This window comes from Chamaea fasciata, unplaced genomic scaffold (genome assembly GCF_029207755.1).
Source record: "Chamaea fasciata isolate MVZ Bird 193981 ecotype frontalis unplaced genomic scaffold, bChaFas1.0.hap1 SCAF_26, whole genome shotgun sequence".
NCBI classification, from domain to species: domain Eukaryota; kingdom Metazoa; phylum Chordata; class Aves; order Passeriformes; family Sylviidae; genus Chamaea; species Chamaea fasciata.
Window position 1 is genome coordinate 1,897,664 of NW_027094111.1, and position 17,860 is coordinate 1,915,523.

Genomic DNA, 17,860 nt, shown 5'->3' on the forward strand with positions numbered 1-17,860 from the left:
GGGCCCAAGGGCAGAATTCCCAGGCTGGCTGGGACGACACTGAGGTGGTTTTGTGGGGGGTGTTGGTTTAGTGTGTCCTGTTGGGTTTTTCTGTGTGATCTCCTGGTTTTTTTCCTGTGATCTGTTTTTTTTCCTGTGATCTCCTGGTTTTTTTCTGTGTGATCTCCTGGGGGTTTTTTCTGTGTGATCTCCTGGGTTTTTTCTGTGTGATCTCCTGGGTTTTTCTGTGTGATCTCCTGGGTTTTTTTCCTGCCCTTCAGCTCCAGAGCCATCCACAGGCACTGCTGAAATCCCAGTGGGAAGGAGCAGCTTCCCTATGGAAGAGCAGGACTCAGGCAAGGGCTGGGAGAGAGATTTACTGCAGGGAGCTCAGGCTGGGAAAGGGGAGGTCTGTCCCCCGTCCCAGGGCTGTCCATGGGCTCTGTGTCCTGCCCAGCCCTTCCCACGGGAAAATCCAGCGTCGCCTTGTCCCAAATCCCAACTGTCCACGCTTCACCTTCCATTCCCTGTCCCAGCAGTGGGGTCAGGGAGGGTCTGGCTCAGCCTTTTCCCCGTGCTCTCCTCGCTGGAGTTTTTATTTCCCTCCACCAGCCTCTGGATCTCCCTCCTAGCCTCCTCCAGGTGCTGGGAGGGACGGATCCAACGGAGGAACAAACCTGGGAGGGAAGGGGCTGGGGGTTATTTCAGCCCTGGCAGGGAGGGAAGGGCAGCCCAGCCGTCCCCGAGGGTGGGTTTTTGGGGAGGAGGAGATTTTGGGAGCTCACCCTGCCAGAGCTGGATGCTCTGGGGCTCCACCGAGGGCCAGATCACCAGGGGGTTGTGCGAGTAGAGAGGGTTCAGGAACTTGCGCCTCTCCTCCGGCTGGTTCAGCCAGGCCCAGAGCGAGTGTGTGCTTTCCTTCACCTTACACAGGCTCCTGCGGGGGACAGGTGGGGACACTCAGGGCCCCCAGCGGCGTCTTGGTGCCACCTGAGCCGTGACGGGCGGCGGGCGCGTCCGCGCACCCACCTCTCCTTCTCGTTGTTGCACAGGAAGGTGCCGTAGGCCGAGGCGTAGGCGTTGTCGAAGAGGGTGAGCAGCAGCTCCTCCCCGAATTCCAGGGAGAAAGGGAACTGCCGGCCCAGCTGCCACACGCAGTCCAGGAAGAGCAGGAAAAGCGGCGCCTCCTGCTTGCCCCGGGCGTGGGAGGAGGCCGAGCGGGCGCAGCGCAGCTGGAAGGGGTGCCCTGCCTGCGGGACGGGCGAGGGAGGGACACGGAGGGGACATGGGGACACCCCGCCGGGCTGGCGGCCCCACCCTGCTCCCCGCAGCGCTCACCTGGATCCACTCCCGCTCCAGCAGCCCCTGGAATCCCTGCAGGCTGCGGCAGGACGGGTCCAGGATGAGCTGGGCCAGCGCTGTCACCAGCAGCGTGGTGTCCGTCCCCTCCGCCCCGTGCACCAGCACCTTGCAGTCCTCCCTGCCGTGACCGCAGGGGTGACGCACGGGTTCGGGGAGGGGAAAGGTGGGCAAAGGGCAGCCCAGATTACCTGTCCAGGCACTGGGCAGCCAGGCAGGCCGTGCTCAGGGCGGCTTTGACGTGGCTGAGCCAGCGGCTGCCGTCCAGGCGGGCCAGCCAGCGGTCCACGCTCAGCGAGGGGTCACTGCAGGCTTCCACCAGCCTGATGAAACTCTCCTGCAGCGGGCGGCCCCTGGCAGAGGGGACAGGGCTGTGCAGGGGCTCACTGCCACTGTCCCTGCCTGATTGACCTCGTAATAACGGCTGCTCGACACCTACATGCAGACTTCTCCCACAAAAGTCTGCGTTGTAGGGCTTGAGTAATTATTATGTATTTCAATTAAAAAAAAAACCAACACCTAAACCCATGCAGAAAGAAAAAAAAAAGGTAAAAAAAAGAACTTTGACAGCACCCAGAGCCCCGCACCTTGTCTCAGATGTGTTGCCATCTCCTAAAATCTTACATACTAAATCTTCTGTGCTGAAATCTTAAATCTTAAGTTTTTCACCCTGTGTAATCACACGGTGCTATTCAAACCGCAATCCCCTTGCTCTTACTCGATCTCAAAACCCCAGCCCAAAAGCTTCAGTCAGGTGTGGTGCTCGCTTAAAAGTCTTGCGCCTTTTTAACACAGAAAACCTAAGATTTTCAACCCCCAAGGTTCCAGCGTGTCCCCACAGGGCGAGGATGGGGGAGATCCCTGACACCCCAGTCCTGGTTTGGCTGAGCTGCAGGTGCCTGCTGGGTGAGATGAGAGGGAGGATTTAACGTGTCTGACTGAAGGCAGCACTCAAAGCGTGCTGGGGTGTGGCATTTTACAGGGTTTTACCTGGGGACAGGTGTCCAAACTTGGCTCCATGACCAGGGCTTAACCTTCTAAGTTTTGAACCAACGGGCTTTACTCTATTAGCATCTCCCTAATTAATGTCCCACCTGCCAAGGTCCCCAAGTGTAATGAACGAGATGAGGACGATGAAGAGCTCAGAGGATTTAATGCTCTAGGGGCGTGGTCTTTGGCATTTTACAGGGTTTTACCTGGGGACAGGTGTCCAAACTTGGTTGCAGGACTAGGGCTTAACCTTGTAAGTTTTGAACCAACGGGCTTTACTCTATTAGCATCTCCCTAATTAACGTCCCACCTCCCGAGCTCTCAGCTTTCTTCCCTCCCCGCAGGGAGCCTGGGCTCAGCTGGGCCCCGTCCCCGGTGATTCCCCAAGGGAATTCCGCGGCAGCCCTCCCTCGCTCACCTCTCCAGGGCTCGGTGCAGCCTCCTCCACTGCGGGTACGCGGCTTTGGGCTCCGTGCCCCCGCCGCTCATCCGCGCCTGCTTGGCCGCCTGCGCCGAGCGGGTGTCGATGATGAAACCCCGCTCGCCCTCGTCCAGGATCGTCCCCAAAAGCTTCTCGTCCTCGCGGCAGCGCCGGCGGTTGGGGCCGGTCAGGGGCTGGCTGCTGCGGAGCAGAGCCTGGGGAGAGGGTGGGACAGCTGGGGACAGCCAGCCCGGGGAGGAGAAGGCTCCAGGGTGAGCTCAGAGGGGCTCACGGGGTCTAAAGGGGCTCCGGGAGAGCTGCGGAGGGAAGGGATGGAGGGACGGGACACAGGGAATGGCTTCCCGCTGCCAGAGAGCGGGGATGGACGGGATTTTGGGAAGGAATTGTTCCCTGGGAGGGTGGGGAGGGGCTGGGATGGAATTCCCAGAGCAGCTGTGGCTGCCCCTGGATCCCTGGCAGTGTCCCCAGCTTGGACAGGGCTTGGAACAACCTGCCATGGCAGGGGTGGAACGGGATGACCTCAAAAATCCCTCCCAACCCAATCCTGGGAATTCTGCGAAGATGGAATCCCTAAAATCCCTTCCAAGCCAACCCTGGGAATTCAGTGAAGATGGAATCCCTAAAATCCCTCCCAAGCCAATCCTGGAATTCCATGAAGACGGAATCCCGCCTCCTGCGGCACGGGGGGCTCCCAGCCGCCTTCCCCCGCCGGACTCACGGTGCCGTTTTTGGGGTGGAAGTAGCTGAGCACGGGGAAGCGCCCGCCCTGCCGGAACCGCGCCGCCTTCGTCACCGTGTCATCGCCCACGGCCGCCGGCACGATCACGGCCTCGGGGTACGAGGGGCAGGCGCTGAAATCGCGGTTCACGGTGCTCAGCCGCCACTGGTTGGTCTGGGGAGGGGACAGGCGACATCAGCGACGAGCCCGGCAGGGCGCGGGGAAGGCTGCGGGTCCCTCCCGGCCGGGCTCACCTGCGAGCAGAGCCGCTGGAAGAAGCGCTCCGGCGGGAATTGGTGCCAGCCCTGCTCCAGCCGCAGGCTCGGAGGGCGGTGGAAGAACGGGTACATCATCATCACCGAGTCCACCGAGGACAGCGCCTGCCGCGGGAAAGGGGACACCGGCAATGTCCCCGTGTGCCACCGCACAGCCCGGTGCCAGCGCTGCCGGAGCTGCGTGTTTACCCAGCTCAGAGCCAGAGCCAGAGCAAACACGGGCAGCGGCGTTTTTCCAACCCTTCGCTGGCCGGCCCGGGGCTCACCTCGATGGAGCTGGCGACGTTCAGACACTGCTCCATGTCCGGGATCTCCAGCTGCAGCACCTTCAGGTCCTTGCAGCGCAGCGTGATGGTGCCCGAGGAGCCGGAGACCCTGCGGGAGGGGACGCGGCGGGGTCAGGGGGACACACGGGGACACACGGGGACACACGGGCTCCCTTCAGGCTCTCCGCGAGCGGGGCGCGGTGGGTGGGTGGGGTGGCGGAGCCAAAAAAAAAATTAAAAAACAAACCACAACCAAACCTGGTGTCCCGCGGGGAGCCGCCAGTCCGCGGGGGCTGGTACCAACCCAAATTCTGCACTCTGGGGAGGAGAGGAGGGCAATGCCCGCCGCTGGGCAGCGAGGAAGAGGAAGGACACAGGGACACGGCTGGGCGGTGCCCATGGGGACAGCGAGGGGGGAATCCTGCCGCTCAGGAGGTGACACTGCCGGCAGGGGCGGGGGGACAGCCCTGGGGACAGCCCTGGGGACAAGCCGCACCTTTTCTCCACGGCGTCCACGTTGCGGATGAGCAGCCAGAGCTCCAGGTCGCCGCGGGGGCAGGAGGAGAGCAGCAGGTGGTGGCTGGTGATGCACAGGGTGCCCCTGACCGGGCCCGGCAGCCCCGGCCGCCACAGCAGCGCCTTCTCCACCGTGGCCGTCTTGATCAGCTCCGAGAACTCCATGGGCGCCGCCGACTCTGCCCCGAGCGGGGAGGGAGGGAAAAGAAAAAAAAAAAAGGGAAATCCTGCGGCTCCGGGCCCGCCTGGAAACCCCTGCCCTGCCCGTCACGCGCTGTCCCCTCTCTCCGTGGTGACACTGTCGCCTCCAGCACGCGCGGCAACCGGGAAACTGAGGCACGGGGTTGGGGGGGCTGAGCTGGCTCCGATCCCCCCCTCCCGGAGGGGATTTTTGGGGGGAAATCGGGATTGTAGGGAGCAGCTGCCGCTCCTTCCCCGCCGCATTGGGGCTACACCCCGTCACTGGCCGCGACACGGGGTCCCCGCGGGCTCTGCTGTCCCCAAAGCCACCCCGGGGCTGGGGACGGGTCAGGAGGAGGAAGAAGAGGAGGAGGAGGAGGGTGGGTGGCCGTGCTGCTGTCCCCACCACTCCTGTGCTTACCTGCTCGGGCTGGTGGCAGCTGGGGACCTCGGGGGACAAGCAGGGGAGCTCAGAGTGCCCCCAGGGAAGTGCTGGCCATGGGGTGAGGAGTTTCGGGGTGCCAGCGGGAATTTTGGGGTGCAAGCAGAGGCACAAGGAAGAGTCTCGGGGTGCAAGGAGAGGACTGGGGAGGGCACCGGGAGTGTCGGGGGGCAGGGAGGGGACCCCGGGGTGCTGGTGGGGGGGGATTTGGGGGTGCAGCGCGGGCAGTTCGGGGCAGCTCGCGGTGGAAGCGGGAGGGCGGCGATGTCCCCGCACAGCCCGGCCCGGCCGGCGGATGTCGCGTTTAAGGTGGCCCGGCCCGGGGGGACGCGGCCGTGCCCGGGGCTGGCTCTGGGGCCGGCGAGGGTCACAGCGAGGGTGCGACAGCGAGGGGACACCGGGGGGACACCGCGGGAAGGGAAAGGCGAGGGGACAGCGGGACGCGAGAGCAACGCGGGGGGAACAGGCGGAGAATTTGGGGGGCGGCTGGAGGGGGCAGGAGTGGGAGCCCACGGGGCAGGTGAGACCCGGGGGACACAGGTGAGACCCCCGAGCCACCTCCGCTGTCCCCGAGCCCCTCCGGGCAGCGAGGAGGTGGCACAGGACACATCCGGACGCGGTTCCACCTTAAGGTCCCGTCCGGGTGCGGGACCCCGGCTGCCCCCCGTGGGCACCCCCCTCCCTTTGTTTTTCCTTCCTCGGGCTTTTTTTGGGACCCCCCAAAGGGCGGGGGGGAGCGGCTGAGGACGGGGATAAATCATTCCCGTTCCTCCGTGCCCGGTGAAGGCTCCGTCCGGGAACGGTTTGTCTCCTCCCAGGCGGAGACAATGATGTTAAAAAAAAAAAAAAAAAAAAAAAAGAACAACAAAACCACAACGAGCCAAAAAAAAAAAAAAAAATAGAAAAAAAGAAACCCAAAACAGCTCCTCCTTTGCACTCCTCTGGATAAGGAAATTCCTGCCCATCAGAGCCGTCCTGGAAGGGTGGATAAAGAGCCGGGAACCGGGGGCAGCCGGGCCACGGAGCGGGCGGGTGGCCGTGCTCTGCTCAGCCTGGGCGCCTCCATTGCCCCGAGGCTTTTCTGGGGGGTCAGAGATCAGCCAGGCTTTTTTGGGGGCAAGCTTTATCCCACCATGACCTTCAGCCAGCTGAAATTCAAGGAGCTGGGCGAGGAGGAGCCCACCTGGGAGGAGGAGAACCTGGAGAGCCTCAAGGCGCTGACGGCCAAGCTGAAGCTGCAGACCCGCAGACCCTCGTACCTGGAGTGGGAGGCGCGGGTCAGGGGGCAGCGCTGGGGGACCCCCGGGGACGCCCGTGGGGCAGAGAGGAGCCGCGGGCACCCCCAGGAGCGCCGGGATGATGATGGTGATGGTGATGATGATGTTGGTGGTGGTGGTGGCGTTGGTGGCTTTGCCACCGTGGAGGCGGCGCTGGAGTGGCTCAGGACGGAGCTGGTGAGCAGGACACGGGGACAAGGACGGCGGTGGGGTCGCCGTGCCCCACCTGAGGGCGGCGGGGTGCGGGAGGGTCTGGCAGGGCACAGGGGACAGCACAGGGACCCGGGGGTGGTGGCAGCAGGTGACAGCGCCCTGCCTGAGGCTCTCCTGCCCTCCTCGCTGGCTGCACGCGGGTTTTTCCATGAGTTTTCCTGCCCCTGACCCCGCGGGTGGTGGCTCTGTGGGGGTCAGCGCTTGTCACCTCCGCCCTAGGGGTGGCACAGACAGCACAACCCGCGCTGTCCCCGCGCTGTCCCCGCGCTGTCCCCGCGGCAGGACGGGGTTGTGCCCCACCGCGGCCCCATCCCCGACCCCCAAGCACCCCCAATCCCCTCCTGCCCGCAGCGGGACATGCAGGCCGCGGACCAGCGGCTGGCGCAGCAGCTGATGCGGCTGCGGGCGCGGCTGCACCGGCTCAAGGTGGAGCAGGCCTGCCACCGGCACAAGGAGATGCTGGACGACGCCACCTTCGGCCTCGAGGGCTGCGAGGAAGACTCGGAGCTGCTGTGCACCATCCCGCCCAGGGCCGCCTTCCTGCTCTCCACGCCGCTCAAGCACATCGGCGTCACCCGCATGAACATCAACTCGCGGCGCTTCTCCCTCTGCTGAGCCGCGTCCCCCCCCCGCCCCGAGGGGCACCCCGGGGTGATTCGGGGCTCCGAGATCCCTCCGCAAACCCCTCAGGGCTCGGGCCGGCTCCTCCCGGGGCGGTGGTGGCGCTGCGCTTTGTGGCACGGCGATGTCGCCGTCCCCGCGGGGCGTTTGGTGGTTAAACCGGCTGGGAGATTTGGGGAGCAGCTCTTTGAGGGGGAATAAAAGGAGGTGAGGGTGAGAGCTGATGGTTTTTTTTTTCCTTCCACATGCGGCTCCTGGTCTTTTTTTTGGGGCAGGGTGCCAGCTCCAGGTGTCGCTTGGGGACGCGGCTTTCTCAGAACCCCCAGGGAAGCTGCGGGATCATTTCGGGGAATCATTTTAGGGGTTGTTTCTCCTCCCCAGGACACCGGGAGAGCCCCAAACGTGTCCCCCCAAAGCTGCCATCCCCCGATAGCTCAGGGCTTCCTGCCTGCGCCTCTCGGAGCTCCCCGCGGCTTCCCCGCCGATCAAAGCCGCCAGCACAATGCTGCTGTGGTTGTCGCGCCCCCCGAGCAGCTCTGCCGGCCCGCCGGTGTCCCCTCAGTGTCCCCTCAGTGTCCCCTCAGCTCCGGCCCGTTGTCACCGCGGCTCTCCAGCCGTCGGTCTGCGGTGGCCCCGCGGTGACACGGCGGTGGCCGCTCAAGGGATGGATGTGTCCCCACAGCGCTCGGGGAGGGGGGACAAGGAGGAGGCTGAGGGTGCCAGGAGGGGATTTGGGGCTGCGGGAGCCGCTGGGAAGGCACGGGGACAGGGGACAGCGCAGGGGGTGGTGGCGGCAGGTGACAACGCCCTGCCTGGGGGGTCTCACGTCCCCTCGCCCACCCTCGCCGGGGGCCGGCGGTGGCAGGAAGCCACCGGGGGTTTGTCACTCGCTCTTTGCGGTCGGGAGCGAGCTGAGAGAAGCGGCTCCTCTTGAGTTTGCTCATGAGGCAGGCAGGAAGCCGGGGCAAGGCGGGCACAGCGGGAGCGGGGCGGCGGCGGCGCGGCCGGGCACGGGGGGCTCCTCCGGGCACCCCCAAAAATCCCACCCAGGCACGGGGGGCTCCTCCGGGCACCCCCAAAAATCCCACCCGGGCACGGGGGGCTCCTCCGGGCACCCCCAAAAATCCCACCCAGGCACGGGGGGCTCCTCCGGGCACCCCCAAAAATCCCACCCGGGTTTGGGGAGCTCCTTTCATCACCCGATAAGATCCCACCCGGCTTTGGGGGGCTCCTCTGCGAACCCCACAGGGTCCCGATGGGGAGGACGTGACGGGCACGGCCCCGGCGGGACATGGGACACTGAGAGCGGCCGGTCCCCACCTTGCTGCCACCAGGTGAGAGCCGGCTCGGCGGGTCCGGGTGGGATTTGGGGAGCAGCTGTGGGGCTGCAGGGGGGGTTCGGGCTCGGTTTTTGGGGGGGGATGAGAGCGCTGGAGCCAGGTTGGGCTCCCCCATCCCTCTGGGGGCTCCCGGGGGGGGAAAGGCGCTGTCCCCAAGTCCCCTGCCCCCCTGGGGGTGGCTGCGCCGGTGGCCTGGCAGGGCTGTCCCCAAAGCCCCATTTCCAGGGCGAGGCAGGAGTTTTGTCCCCAGGGCTGTGCCTGAGGGACAGGCAGTGGCTTGGTGCCGGTGCCTCAAGGTTGGTGCCAAATTTCGGGGGTTCGGGAGCTCCGAAATTCTCATTTTTTTGGCGCTGGCTCAGCGCAAACAGCTCCCTGCTGCAGTGGCAGCCTTGGGGACACTGTCCTTGGTGTCACTGGCAGCGCCGGGTGTCCGTGCAGAGGGCTCACAGCTGGCTCACAGCTGGCTCAGGGTCACTCAGGTGACACAGGCATGGGCCCAGCCTGGATTTCAGAGCTCCTCACGCCCTCCCACACCGGTGACAAACCACCAGGACCCGGCCAGGCCCACGTGGGACAGCTCAGGACTGGCAGCCAGGGGTCCCAAATTCAGAGAAAAATAGAAAAAAAAAAAACAGGGAAAAAAGTGACACACCTGGCAGGGACAGCCGTGCTCACCTGAACACGCTCAGGGGGCACCTCCACACCCCTCCCTGCCAGGCCACTTCGCACAAAGAAATTCAGTTGCACAGATGCAGCCACCAAAAAAAAAAAAACAAACCTGACTTCAAACACCCCTTTTTTTTTGTTGTTGGGGTTTTTTTTTTCATCTGTCGTGGCCCTGGGGCAGGTGAAAACGGCTGCTACTGCTGCTCGGTGGAAATTACGCTGCGGCTTGGGGCTGTAAGAAAAAAAGAAAGAACAGAAAAAGGCACAATAGCAGCACCTCCCTTCTCAGCCCGGGAGGAAAAAACAGCTCCAGGTGCTGCTGGGGGGGTTCGAGGAGGTCTAGGCGGCTCCTCTGTGCGGTCAGAGGGATGGATTTGGGATTTGTCAGCCCTCCCTTTGCTCTGGCTGAGAAATGCGGGCACTTTGCTGTTGTTCTTGTCCATAAAAGCCGGGTTCTGCTCAGAAAGGCCCTCAAAATGTTGATGAATTTTGGAGGGTTTTTTTTTTTTTTTTTACTCTGAGATGGAGGAAGTCTTGATGGGGATTATCAGGAAAGAGACAGTGAAAGAAAATCTTTGAGCACTGTCACCGTGCCTGCAGTGTGGCCGAACCCCTCTGTGGTCCCCCGATGGGTGTCCCCAGGAGCTGGGGGCACCAGGGTGGGGTTTGAGCCCCCAGGGCAGCGCTGCAGGGCGTGGGGGCCTCACTCCTGGGGGTTGTCCTGGCCAAAATCGCCCCTCGCCTGCTCCTCTGGCCACTGTGGGGACAGGCCTTGTGTCCCTGTCACCTCTGGGGCTGAGACAGGTCTAGAAAATCAAACCTGGAAGTGCAGGCTGAGGGCTGGGACTGGCACTGGCAGCACCCCGGGGGCCCCAAACCCTCCCTGGGCACCCCAAACCCTCCTTAGCAAGTCCTAAAACCTCCTTAGAGACCCCCAAACTCTCCCTAGGGACCCCAAACCCTCCTTAGGGACACCCAAACCCTTCTTAGGGACCCCCAAACTCACCCTGGGGATCCCAAACCCTGCCTAGGGACCCCCAAACACTCCCTGAGGATCCCAAACCCTCTTTAGGGACCCCCAAACCCTCTCTGGGGATCCCAAACCCTTCTTAGGAACCCCAAACCCTCTCTGGGGATCCCAAACCCTCCTTAGGGACCCCCAAACCCTCTCTGGGAATCCCAAACCCTCCTTAGGGACCCCCAAACCCTCTCTGGGCATCCCAAACCCTCCTTAGGGACCCCCAAACTCTTCTTACAGACCCCAAAAACCTCCTTGGGGATCCCAAGCCCTCCTCAGGGATCCCCTGCCAGCGCCAAACCAAGCCCCCACCCCTGTGCCCCCCTTGGCACCGTGGAGGAAAGTGGATTTTCGGGAATGCTGGTGAAAACCGAAGCTCCCAGGCAGGAAAAGAAGGAAAAATCGATGCCAGGGTCCCACAAAGCATTTCCCAGCCCAGCTGGAACTGGTGGGGACGGTGACCTCGGCAGCAGCTGCCACGTCAGAGGTGTCACAGCGGGGTCTGGCTGGCGGCGTGACACACCTGGGCTGGCTCAGGGTGACAAAACCTGCGGAAACCACAGCTGGGCCCCTAAAGAGCCCGGCTGAGAGGGGCTGGAGGTGAACCCCAGCCTAAATTTATAGGATTTAAACTCATCAAAACTTAAAATTAACCTGAACTCGACGGGGCCTAAACTTCACAGAACTTAAAAACACAATTTAACTGAGCAATTCTCAACCTAAACTTCAACGAAACCATCCAGAAATCAATCTTAGTATTAACATACGACTTTCTGAAATATTAATATCAAAATATCACCCAAGTCAGACCTAAATGTAGCCAATTACTCCAATCAAAAATCCATTTTTACTCCCCCGTTGTGCTGGTAAAGCCTTTTCCCCCCACACTGCGATGGGTTTTCTGTCCAACGAAGGGACAAATCCCCCCGTGGGCGTGGGGGATTCTCAGGAAGAGCTTTTTTCCGGGGAGGCCCCCGCTCTGCTCCCAGGTTTGTGCCTCCCTCAGCGTTCTTGGGAAGGTCAAAAGGGGCCCGGGTGGTTTTGCAGAGCCCACGCAGAGCTGGCGGCAGAGATGCCCACGCTCTGGTGGCACCGCAGTGACAGGGACACCGGTGTCACCACGGCTGAGCGTTGGGAAGGCTGAGCTGGGACAGAGACTGGGCAGAGCTGAGAATAAAGGAGAGATTTATTGAAAGGCCTTTAGGGTACACCTTGGGCAGGACAAGAGCCTGGCCAGGGCTGCACCCAGGGTGGACCCAAAATGGGCACAAAATGGACCCAAAATGGGCACAAAATGGACCCAAAATGGACAAACGGTCACGAGGTCTCACACTTTTATAAGTTTTGGTCCATTTGCACATTGGGGTTGAATTGTCCAATTCCAGCTCCAGGCTGTGAGGTCCCATCCTTCTCGTTCCTCCCTCCAGCCCACCCTTGTTTGTGCTTTTGGGCCTGGAGACTTGTCCCAGCTGTCCTTGGTGTGCAGCAGGAGAAGGATTTGTTTTGTGTCCCTGCTGTGTGCAGAGCTGAGTGACACTGACTGTGAGCTCAGAGCCGCACCCCTGGGCAGCACAGAGCCTGAAATACATGAAATTAAAACTGAAGGCATCAGGGGTCCTGGGTGTTCCAGGGTTTGGATTTTAGGAATGGGGCTGAGTGTGGGGAGAGGATGGGAATTTGTAGGAAAAGGAATTTGGAAGTGCCCACGGGGAGCCCAGGAGCTGCTTTTAGGCTGGGGGAGGTGCTGGCCCAGCCAAAACCTCTGCAGGAGTGTATTAATTGCTAATGGGATATTAATGATGAGGTCGTTATGTGCAGGGAGCAGCCCCAGAGCTGCACGGTGGGGAGGAGCTGGCACAGGACGCAGAGGAGCCTCAGGCTGGGCACTAATTGCCTTCAGAGGATTTAATTAACGAAGGCAGGATAAATTAGGAGGAAATAAGGGCTGGTGACAGAGAGTCAGGGCATGTCCCCAGCTCAGCTGAGGAGCTGGGGTGGGAAAAGGGAGGGATGGATGGATGGATGGATGGATGGATGGATGGATGGATGGAGGGATGGATGGATGGATGGAGGGATGAATGATGGAAGGATGGACAGACCCAGGGATGGATGGATGGATGGATGGATGGATGAATCCAGGGATGGATGGATGAATCCAGGGATGGATGGATGCAGGGATGGGGACCTGCTGGAGCAGGAGGCAAGGCAGGCATGGGGGTGCCAGTGCTCCCTGTGTCCCCTGTGTCCCCACAGCCACCATGGGCTGCTGCTGCAGCTCAGACTACGACGAGGACTGGATCGAGAACATCGACATCTGCGAGCACTGCAACTACCCCATCGAGCCCGACAGCAAGCGTCAGGTGAGCAGGGGCTGGCAGAGCCCAACCCCAGCGGCCAAACACCCCCGAACACCGCCGGGGGTGGCCAAATCCCTCACCCTGAGGGCTCACGGGGTCCCTGTCCCCTGGCAGGGGCTGATCCGCAACGGCTCCGAGGTCCGAGACCCCCTGGTGACCTACGAGCCCTCGTCACCTCCCTGCTCCCCCATGCAAGGTGAGGCACGGCTGTGGGGTGGGGTGCTGTGACACCCCCAGAATGGTCACTGCCACCTCTGTCCCTTCTTTGTCCCCTCAGACAAGCTGGTGGTGGCCCTGTACAACTACGAGCCCAAGCACGACGGGGACCTGGGGCTGCGGAAGGGGGAGAAGCTGCGTGTCCTGGAAGAGTGAGCGAAGCGCAGCGGTGTCCCCGGGGCCCGGGCGGGGCCAGGGCCGCGCTCACCGCGCTGTGTCCCCGCAGGAACGGCGAGTGGTGGAAGGCGCAGTCGCTCACCACGGGCCAGGAGGGGCTGATCCCGCACAACTTCGTGGCTTTGGTGAACAGCCTGGAGCCCGAGCCGTGAGTAGGGATGGAGCAGCCGCCGTGTCCCGGCGGGATCCGAGCTCCGGGAGGGAGGTTGGAGCATCCCACAAAACCCCGATGGCCGCGTCCCCTCCGCCCTCAGCCCTGTCCCCTGTCCCCAGGTGGTTCTTCAGGAACATCAGCCGCAAGGACGCCGAGCGGCAGCTCCTGGCCTCGGGAAACACCCACGGCTCCTTCCTCATCCGGGAGAGCGAGACCTCCAAAGGTGCCCCCGCGGCTCCCTGCGGCCCTGGGAGGGGCGCGGGGGGACTCTGGGGTCCCACGCGTGTCCCTGTCCCTGTCCCCAGGCTCGTACTCGCTGTCCGTGCGGGACCTGGACGAGAGCCAGGGAGAGACGGTGAAGCACTACAAGATCCGGAACCTGGACAGCGGCGGCTTCTACATCTCCCCCCGAGCGCCCTTCGGCAGCCTCAGGGAGCTGGTGCAGCACTACACACGTGCGGGATGGGGCGGGAATGGGGCGGGAATGGGGCGGGAATGGGGCGGGGTGAAGTGGGATGGGATAGGAAGGGGGAGGGATGGGAATGGGGAGGGAATGGGATGGAACAGGAGAGAAGTAGAGGGGATGGGAATAAGAAAGAAGAGGGGATGGTACAGGATGGGATGGGAATGGGATGGGGCTGGAGGAGATGGCACCAGCCAGGATGGGATGGGATGGGATAGGATGGCACAGGGAAGTTGCGGGATGGGATGAGACAAGGGATGGAATGGGGCAGGGCGTTACGGTACAAGATGATGGGAATGGGACGGAATCAGAGGGGATGGGACAGGGATGGAATGGGATGGGACAGGACAGATGGACGGGATGGGACAGGATGGAATGAGGCAGGCTGGGGTGGGACGTGACTGAATGGGATCGGATAGGGACTGGATGGGACAGGGCAGGACAGGATGGGACAAGAAGAAAAGGGAATAGGAGAGAATAGGATGGGACAGGACAGGATGGGAATGGAATAGGATGGGATGGCATGAGCAGGACCCAGCCAAGCCCTGGGGTGCGGGTGCCCTGCCCTGGCCCAGCTCTGCCTCCCCCGGCCCAGGCAGCTCCGACGGGCTGTGCTGCCGCCTGGGCAAGCCCTGCCAGACGCAGAAGCCGCAGAAGCCGTGGTGGCAGGACGAGTGGGAGGTGCCGCGGGAGTCACTGAAGCTGGTGGAGAAGCTGGGAGCGGGGCAGTTCGGAGAGGTCTGGATGGGTGAGTCAGGGGGGAACTGGGTCACCGGAGTGAAGGATCCAGCTGGGATCTCACACGGAGCAGCCGGCACGGCCCAAGGTGTGGCACTGCGGCTTTGAGGGTCCTGGAAGAAGGGAGAAGCCATCCCAGACTTCCTTTTCTCCCACCCCTGGATCCCTGCTCTGCTGGTGGACACAGGGGGGGACATGTGGGATCACAGAGCTGCTGGCTTTGTCCCCACTTGGGAGTGTCCCTTGTGGGCTGTGACCACCCCAAAACCCCTCCAGCCGCACCACAACGGCTCGTTGGGGCATGAAACTCTGTCCTCACCCAGCCTTTCCACCTCCCACCCAACTTTTGGATCCTCCAACATCTCCTCCTCATCTTGGGATGCTCCGTGCGGCCACCCCTCCTCAGCTGGCACCGCTGTTGTCACCTTCCCAATGTCCAGATCCCGTTTTCCCCCGTTTTTCCCCCAAAAAGGCTTCTACAACGGGCACACCAAGGTGGCAGTGAAGAGCCTGAAGGCCGGCAGCATGTCCCCCAGCGCCTTCCTGGCCGAGGCCAACCTGATGAAGAAGCTGCAGCACCCTCGGCTGGTGCGGCTCTACGCCGTGGTCACCAAGGAGCCCATCTACATCATCACTGAGTTCATGGAGAAGGGTGAGCCCGCCCCACAGGGCTCCAGGTGCTGCCACACCCACAGGGATGTGTGGCCACAGAGATCCGGGATTTTTAAGGTTGGAAAAGGTCTTCAGGGTAAAGGTCAAGTCTGTGAAAAATTCCCCACCTAAAGCGGCCCAGAGCGCTGTGCTGGTCATTCCTTAAACTCCGCCGGCACCTCTCAGTGCAGGCTCCAAAAGGGGTAAAAATGAAAGGTTTCCATCAGAAATGTGGAAATGTGTTAAGTTTGGAGATTCCTTTGCCTCCAGCCCTGGGGATTTTTTGCCTTTGGTCTCTCCCACCTGCAGCTTGAGGAAAAAGGATTTTCTGTGTTCTGCCCACGTTCCCAGAGGGATTTTTTTCGGGGGGACAGTGTCTCTGTGACCCCCCCAGGAGCTGAGAACTGCTGCTTTCATCACAGGCAGCCTCGTGGACTTCCTCAAGACCTCGGAAGGAGTCAAGCTCAGCACCAACAAACTGCTGGACATGGCAGCCCAGGTGAGGGGGGAGAGAAGTAAAACTGGGGATGGAACTGGGAGAAAACCCTGCCGGGCTGGAGCTGCTCATTAACAACTGTCCATTAATTATTACAAATCGCAGATTGCTGAAGGCATGGCCTTCATCGAGGCCAAGAATTACATCCACAGGGACCTGAGGGCCGCCAACATCCTCGTCTCGGACACTCTGTGCTGCAAAATCGCCGATTTTGGGCTGGCCCGGCTCATCGAGGACAACGAGTACACGGCTCGGGAGGGTGAGCCCCGCCCCGCGGGGGACAGAGCTTGGGGACATCGGGACAGGGACCCGCAGCCAGCCTGGGGAGCTGCAGAAGGGAGCAGGGCGTGCCAGGATGGTTTTATTTTCCCTTTTCCATCTCTCAGCCGGAGGGGGATGAGGGGCTCCTGCTCTGGGTGGTCACCGCAGGGTCAGGGGGCTCAGCCAAAGCCACCAGGCAGCGACAGAGCCCGGCCGGGGGTTGTCACATCGGATTCAGCCCAGCGGGCTGATCCCCCCCCCAGCTCATCCCCTTTATCCCCTCCCCTCCCGCCGCTTTCCAGGGGCCAAATTCCCCATCAAATGGACGGCGCCCGAGGCCATCAACTACGGCACGTTCACCATCAAGTCGGACGTGTGGTCCTTCGGGATCCTGCTCACCGAGATCGTCACCTACGGCCGGATCCCGTATCCAGGTCAGGATTTTGGGGCAGCTGCGGGGCTGGCACGCCCACGAGTGTGTGTGTGTGTGTGTGTTTGTGTGTGTGTGTGTGTACATGCAGTGCCGCACGCACGCCGCTGCCAGCCTGGCTCCCTGCCCTCCCTCCCTGCAGCCAGCCCGGCCCGGCTGCATCGGGCACGGTCCCCAAAGCCACCCGGGGAGCGGAGGTTTGCGAGGGTGGGGAGACCCAAAATGGGTCCTGGGCATTGTCCTGGCAGAGAAGATCAAGCCTGGGGTGGTCCCTAAAACCTAGGGGTGGCTCAAATTGAGTCCTGGGCATTGTCTTGGTAGGAATTACCAAGCCTGGGATGGTTCCTGAGACCCAAACTGTGTCCTGGGCATTGTCTTAGCAGGAATGACCAACCCCAGGATGGCACCTGTGACATGGGGGTGACTCAAATTGGGTCCTGGGCATTGTCCTGGCAAGGGTGACCAAGCCTGGAAGTGATTCCTGTTACATGGGGGTGACCCAAATTGGGTCCTGGCAGGGGTGACCAACCTCAGGGTGGCACCCACACCGCGGGGGTGACCCAAACTGGGTCCTGGCAGGGGTGACCAACCTCAGGGTGGCACCCACACCGCGGGGGTGACCCAAACCGAGCCCCACACGTGTCGCCCCGCAGGGATGACCAACCCCGAGGTGATCCAGAACCTGGAGCGGGGTTACCGCATGCCGCAGCCCGACAACTGCCCGCCGGAGCTGTACGAGCTGATGAGGCAGTGCTGGAAGGAGAACCCCGAGGAGCGCCCCACCTTCGAGTTCATGAAGAGCGTCCTGGAGGATTTCTTCACCGCCACCGAGGGCCAGTACCAGCAGCAGCCCTGAGGGCCCCTCAGGCCGGGTTTGTGGGCTTCGTCCTCACAGACTCCACGGAACTCTGCCTGCAACTCTCGCAGGGGAAGATTTGAAGCGCTCCAGAGCTTGGGAGCAGCAGATTTCACGCCTTTCAGAAGGGGATGGACAAGCAAAGCAGACCCCAAAAGCTGGGGGATGGCACAGGGCTCCAGCCCCTCAGGAGCTGCCCTCAGCCCCTCAGCCCTCAGTGATGGCGGGACCCCCCCCGGCAGCGCTGGCCACTGCACCCCTTCTCCCCTCACGGCCTTCGCAGGACCCGTCCCGCAATAATTTCGGGGGAAATAAAGATCTTTCCAGCTGCGGGGGCCTCGCGGGGCCAGGCTGCCATGGCATGGGGGCTACGGGGCGATGCCCACGGCGGGCGGACCCCGCTGGCCCCAACCCACCCCGGGGAGCCCCCGGGACCCCCTTGACCCCAGCGCAGCCCTGTGAGACCCCCCCCCCCCGGGCCCTCTCTGGCCCACCCAACTGGGTCAGCCTTTCCCTGGGATGGTTCAGCCCTACGTGCCCCCCTCCCCTCCCCTCAGGGAATGGTTCCCCCTCGCCCACCTGGACCCTCTCCTTTGCTTCCCCCCCCCTCAGCGATGGTACAGCCGCTCTCCCCCATCCCCCGCCGCAGTGGTACAGCCCAGGCGCCCCCGGCGCACAGCCTAACCTGCTAGGTGCCGCTGCGGCTGGCGATTGGTCGGCGGGCGGGAGGGGGCGTAACGCAGAGCTGCGATTGGGCGG

General features: G+C 62.5%; 3 protein-coding genes across 3 annotated transcripts; 2 read left to right on the forward strand and 1 right to left on the reverse strand.

Moving 5' to 3' along the window:
• Positions 1-340: 340 nt before the first annotated feature.
• LOC136301527 (myotubularin-related protein 9-like) lies at positions 341-5,568 on the reverse strand. The gene is made up of 12 exons (XM_066204618.1): positions 5,147-5,568; positions 4,526-4,724; positions 4,288-4,347; positions 4,030-4,138; positions 3,743-3,868; positions 3,489-3,662; positions 2,747-2,964; positions 1,530-1,691; positions 1,318-1,459; positions 1,009-1,229; positions 765-916; positions 341-656 (listed from the first exon to the last, which is right to left on the reverse strand). Exons 2-12 carry the CDS (start codon positions 4,708-4,710, stop codon positions 493-495), a joined length of 1,713 nt encoding a protein of 570 aa, XP_066060715.1. The 5' UTR covers positions 4,711-4,724; positions 5,147-5,568; the 3' UTR covers positions 341-492.
• Positions 5,569-5,659: 91 nt separating this feature from the next.
• Positions 5,660-7,657, forward strand: FAM167B (family with sequence similarity 167 member B). The gene is made up of 2 exons (XM_066204621.1): positions 5,660-6,621; positions 7,009-7,657. Exons 1-2 carry the CDS (start codon positions 6,301-6,303, stop codon positions 7,270-7,272), a joined length of 585 nt encoding a protein of 194 aa, XP_066060718.1. The 5' UTR covers positions 5,660-6,300; the 3' UTR covers positions 7,273-7,657.
• Positions 7,658-8,709: 1,052 nt separating this feature from the next.
• Positions 8,710-17,822, forward strand: LCK (LCK proto-oncogene, Src family tyrosine kinase). The gene is made up of 12 exons (XM_066204321.1): positions 8,710-12,662; positions 12,774-12,855; positions 12,937-13,027; positions 13,102-13,200; positions 13,326-13,429; positions 13,512-13,661; positions 14,265-14,417; positions 14,880-15,059; positions 15,481-15,557; positions 15,660-15,813; positions 16,118-16,249; positions 16,899-17,822. Exons 1-12 carry the CDS (start codon positions 12,468-12,470, stop codon positions 17,099-17,101), a joined length of 1,620 nt encoding a protein of 539 aa, XP_066060418.1. The 5' UTR covers positions 8,710-12,467; the 3' UTR covers positions 17,102-17,822.
• Positions 17,823-17,860: the final 38 nt, after the last annotated feature.